The sequence below is a fragment of the Myotis brandtii genome, unplaced genomic scaffold (genome assembly GCF_000412655.1).
Source record: "Myotis brandtii unplaced genomic scaffold, ASM41265v1 scaffold698, whole genome shotgun sequence".
Classification (NCBI taxonomy): domain Eukaryota; kingdom Metazoa; phylum Chordata; class Mammalia; order Chiroptera; family Vespertilionidae; genus Myotis; species Myotis brandtii.
Window position 1 is genome coordinate 1,753,158 of NW_005370731.1, and position 4,965 is coordinate 1,758,122.

General features: G+C 54.4%; 1 protein-coding gene across 6 annotated transcripts in view; it reads right to left on the reverse strand.

Moving 5' to 3' along the window:
• The window catches only part of KDM8 (lysine (K)-specific demethylase 8), a 24,642-nt gene that overhangs the window by 5,134 nt on the left and 14,543 nt on the right, over positions 1–4,965 (reverse strand). For 5 of the 6 annotated variants that reach the window (XM_014529852.1, XM_014529849.1, XM_014529853.1 and 2 more), the window contains one exon: positions 2,058–2,102. The exons of the other annotated variant lie outside the window; for it this stretch is intronic. In XM_014529852.1, coding sequence (XP_014385338.1) covers positions 2,058–2,102 — 45 coding nt within the window. The remainder of the gene's footprint in view (positions 1–2,057; positions 2,103–4,965) is intronic. 6 annotated transcript variants of the gene reach the window in all.

A 4,965-nucleotide genomic window follows, 5' to 3' on the forward strand; every position in this document is an offset into this window, starting at 1 on the left:
GCAGGGACCACACCAGCACCTCTCCTGGACTCCTTCATGTAATGAGTTGGTTGGCTCCCAAATCCGGGAATCGTCCTTGATTGCTCCCTTTCCCTCAACCTCGGTCACCCACCAGTGTCCAGGTGCCAGCCCCCCACATGCTGTCAACACCACCCTCCAGTCCCCCATCACATTCGGAAAACTGTCCTTCCTCACCCAGCCCCACCTACCTCTCAGGCCCCACCTGCTCCCGCCTCTTGAAGGTGAAAGTTCACTCCTGTTGCTCCCCTTGCCGGCTGCCCTTCTCTCACCTCCTCACATGGCTGGCCACTGCTCACCTTTTGGGTCCCTGCTCCAATGTGACCCCCAAGACACCTTCCCTGGCTGCCCCACCCCGAGAGCCACTCTCCCGCCAGCCTCCTCCTGGAAGGCCCCTCCTTCCTCTGGGGACTCCTCACCATCTGAGGTGATGGTCGTAGGCCCCCGGGGCAGGAGTGACTCTGACGCCTTTAGCCCCGTATCCAGGGCAGGCCCAGTGCTTGGTGCACAGGGGCCTACAGAGAAGCCCACTCCCTTGTGGCCCGGGTCCTGGCCCAGCCACCCCCCCAAGTGCTGAGTGAGAAGTGAGGGGTGGGCACGTGGAAGGGTCTGGGTAGAAAGCCGAACTTCACCCCTTTCCCCAGGACGAGCCGCCTCTGGCTGCCCAGCGTCCTCAGTAGACAGCGCTGCGAACGGAGCGCAACCTCATTCCCGCCACTTCTCTTGGTTCTCGGTTGTTTGCATTTGAAAACAAGTCTACCTTTTCTCATTATGATGAGCGTTCATACTCATTCTAGAGGATTTGGAAACTACAGAAATGAGAAGGAAAAGACCGCTCAGCGCCCACAGACAATCACTGCTATCTTCTGTGGCATTTCCCGTCCTCAGCACAGCGAAGCGCATCCTTTACGTAGTCCTGCGCCCTGGTTTTCTCCGCTTCCACAGCCAGGAGGTCCCGAGCTCCCGTGACCGCTTCCTGAGCTCCACGTCTGGCGGCTCTGGAGCCCCCGTCACCTCGAGCCCAGCCCCCGAGCCCCAGGATGGAGGCCACATGGCTGGGAGCTCCCAGTGGTGCCCATGCTGGCCAGGGTCACGCTCTGCTGTCTGTTCACAGGCGCTCATTTGTGGCAGCGGCACCTCTGCTCCCTACGCTGTGTCCCTCCCTCTTCCCCCCGCCCCCCATCACTGTCCCTCGCAAGTACCCCGGCTCGCTGGCTGTCCTGCTGGATTCCATTGGAAATACTGCCTCTTACTAGGAACCCTCCTGTGAAAAACCTCACGGGGCTCCTTGTTGTTTTCCAGATAAATCTGAGTTCTTGGCCTGGCATTCAAGGCCCTCCCCAGTTTGGCCCAGCCTCCCTCCTCGCCGGCTCCTTGCTCTGCAATTCTGGACAAACTCTCCCAGGCTGGTTGATGTACCCAACACGGCCGTCCCACTGGCCCCTTTGGCCTCTGAGTGAGGCACTGCCTGCTGGGAGCTCCTCCTGCCTCTGGCCTCGCTGAGCCCTTTCCTCCCAGCTGCAGCCGGCGCCCCCTTCCTCATTCAGTTTTCAGCAGGTGTGTCCTCGGGGCCTTAAATCCGGCCACCAGGGCTGGGTACCCAGGGAGTCAAACCCGGCCCCTGCCACGAGTGCGCAGGCCCAGGGTGGGGAGAGCCTTGCCGGGGACATGAGACGTGTAAGGGCGGTGCCAGGACCTGCCCAGAAAGCTGTTGCAGGGAAGGCAGCGACGCGCCCTTGCCTGGCTGCCCGGGACTCCTTCTCCAGTTCTGACCACACCTGAAGCTGTGGACTCCCCCAACTGCTCCACCCCCTTCGCCATCCTGGGGCCCTGGGCTCTCAGGACTGGTGGCCTTGCCAGCTCTCCTGCCACCTGCTGGTGAGGAGGGCGATGCACAGGACGCCAGTCTGCTCTGCAGGGAGAAGCACCAGTGGGTGGCAAATGAGGCTGCTACCCTTTGCTGCCCTCTGGGGTCAGAGCCCAGGAAGGGAGCAGGGAAGCTGAGAGTGAAGGGCAGAGGAGCAAGGTCTCAGACCTACCTGGTCAAAGAGCTGGTGCTGGGCCAGGTACCCGACGTCCCTCGGCTGGTCCATGGGAGAAAAACCAGAGGCAACACAGAAAGCCCGTTAGTGGTGATGGATGCCCTCCAGGGGCTACTACTGTTTAGCTGGCTCTCAGCACCCCATGCCCCTGCCCCTGCCCCAGCCCCGGGCAGCCACGCGGAGGGCCCCCCCTGTCCTGCTGGTCCCCCTCCTCCCACCCAGTGGCTGATGTGGTCTCAGGACCTGTGCTGCCTCTGCCAGAGGTTGCTGGAGCTTATCAGCCTGTACCCAGGGCTCAGTTGACTCAAATTAAAAATGAAGGGGCAGGCCCTGGCCAGGTAGCTGAGTTGGTTAAGCATCGTCCCCATACACCAAGATTGTGGGCTGGATCCCTAGTCAACGCACATACAAGAAGGAATCAACGAATGCAGAAGTGGAACAAATTGGTGTTTCTCCACCTTCCTCTCTCTAAAATCAATTTAAAAAAAGGGCAGATACATTGGTTAGATCACTCCTTTCTGCCGTGGAGCCGCGGAGTCAGCATCGCTGGTCTCCCCTCCCGCAGTCATCAACCCTACTAAGTCCGAGTCTCCCAAAGAGCCAATAGCTGTCAAGGCTCTTCATCGGAGGTTTGAGCTTTGAAACAAACTATGTGAGTCGGAGGAGCCCTTCTGAGCCAGGGGGCACAGGCTGTGATGAGATCAATCACCAAGCGCCCCTGAAGCTCTGGGTTTGTCATGATGCCAAACAGGTGGATGCAGCCACGAATACCAGGTCAGCAAGGGCTGTGTCCAGAGGAATCTCAAAGACCTGTTCCCCACCGCACTGTGAGGAAGATTTCTGCTGGCTGCATTGAAGAAGACACAGGAGATCTCACCTAACAGGCTATTCTGAACTGTGGGAAGATGGAGTGATTGAAACCATGACTGAGCCAGGCAGTGGCGAGAGGAGAGGTTGGCTTTGGTGACCTGACTCCATAGACAAGACTGTCATTCAGAAATACCATCCTGCGAATGGCCACACTGAGAAGTAGGGAGAGCCCTGTCCAAGCAAGAGATGGCCAGTGCCCAAGAGGTCGAAGGGTTCTGGAAACTTCAGAGGTGGCCATGGAGGTGGTTTGGTGGGAATGACGACTTTGGTCGTGGAGGGAACTTTGTGGCTGAGTGGCTTTGGTGGCAGTGGGGACAGTAGCTGTCATGGGTTGGTAATGATGGAAGCAGTTTTGGAGGTGGCGGAAGCTACAGTGATTTTGGCATCTTCAAATTGTGGACCCATGAAAGGAGGAAACTTTGGAGGCAGAAGCTCTGGCTCCTATGGTGGTGGAAGCGAACACTTTGCCAAACCACGAAACCAAGGTGGCTGTGGCGCTTCCAGCAGCGGCAGGTTTAATTACCGGGAAACAATGCTCAGCAGGAGAGGAGAGCAGAGAAGGGCCAGGGAAGCTGCAGGCTACAGCGACTTGTGAACGCAGCCAAGCTCAGTGGTGGCAGGGCCTCGCTGCTACCAAGAAGACGTGGTTTAGACCAGCGGTCGCCAACCGGTGGTCCGCAGACCACTGGTGGTCTGTGAGGTCTGAAAGGTTGGCGACCGCTGGTTTAGACAACACTCATGTGAAAGGGCAAAAACCTCGAGGACTGTGCTTGTGACTAATTGTGTAACAGGTTATTTTAGTTTCTGTTCTGTGGAAAGTGGAAAGCATTCCGACAAAGGGTTTTGATGGAGATTTTTTGCACCATGCTGTTGATGGCTAAATGGAATAGTCGGATCACGACACCGAGTGAACTTGTCTTTTTTAAAAAAAATATTTTATTGATTTTTTACAGAGAGGAAGGGAGAGGGATAGAGATTTAGAAACATCGATGAGAGAGACACATCGATCAGCTGCCTCCTGCACACCTCCTACTGGGGATGTGCCCGCAACCAAGGTACATGCCCTTGACTGGAATCGAACCTGGGACCTTTCAGTCCGCAGGCCGACGCTCTATCCACTGAGCCAAACCGGTTAGGGCTGAACATGTCTTTTATTACATGTGCTGGGTAAAGCCAGGCTGCTCTGAAGCCATCTTGGTAAATTACCCCAAAGGTGTGACGTCGGAGTCACTTGAGAGTGATGTCAGGTTCCATCTGAAACTGCTGGGCACAGAAGCCAGTGTCTTCAGAAACCCAGGTGTGTTGAACTGACATCTACTGTGTAGGGGCCTGGAGTTCACCGTTAAAAGGGTCGCCCAAGCAGAGTCATGGAGTTTATTAGGTTATTACTGATTGTTGACTTATCCTGTGCAATATATCTACACTGAATTACAGCATCAGATAAAATTACAGATGGGAATGAAACCTGTGTATCATCCATTACCATGTGTAATCAATAAACAATTTAATATCCTCTTGGAGAAAAAAATGAAGGGGATGATTTAAAAAAATAAAAATGGAATCATATATATTATATGTATTACTTTGAAATCTGCTTTTTTCATTTCACCACGAATCTCTCAAGTCGATACATATGTGTCTGACTCATTCTTTTGGATATTTCTTTATTGACAGATACACTGTTATTAACTCACCTTTCCCCCTACTGGTGGACATTGGGGTTGTTTTGCCCATTTAGGGTGTTTGCTAGTGTTTCATCAACAGCCTAATAGTTTGGTCCTTATATTCATACTAGTGGCCCGGTGCATGAAATTCGTGCACATTAAAATGGAATTAATTAGAGGAAATATTTTAATATTGCTGTTTGCCCTTTCTCTATAATAGAAGTGTCAGAGACAAAAGAAAATTAGTAAAATGTATATAAAAATCTCCCTCCTGTCAGAGTCTGGGGTGTGCCACGGGACCCAGAGTCAAGTCCCTGCCCACCCGTGCACACCTTGAAATCGCGCGAGACCCAGACCCGGCCGGCCCCACC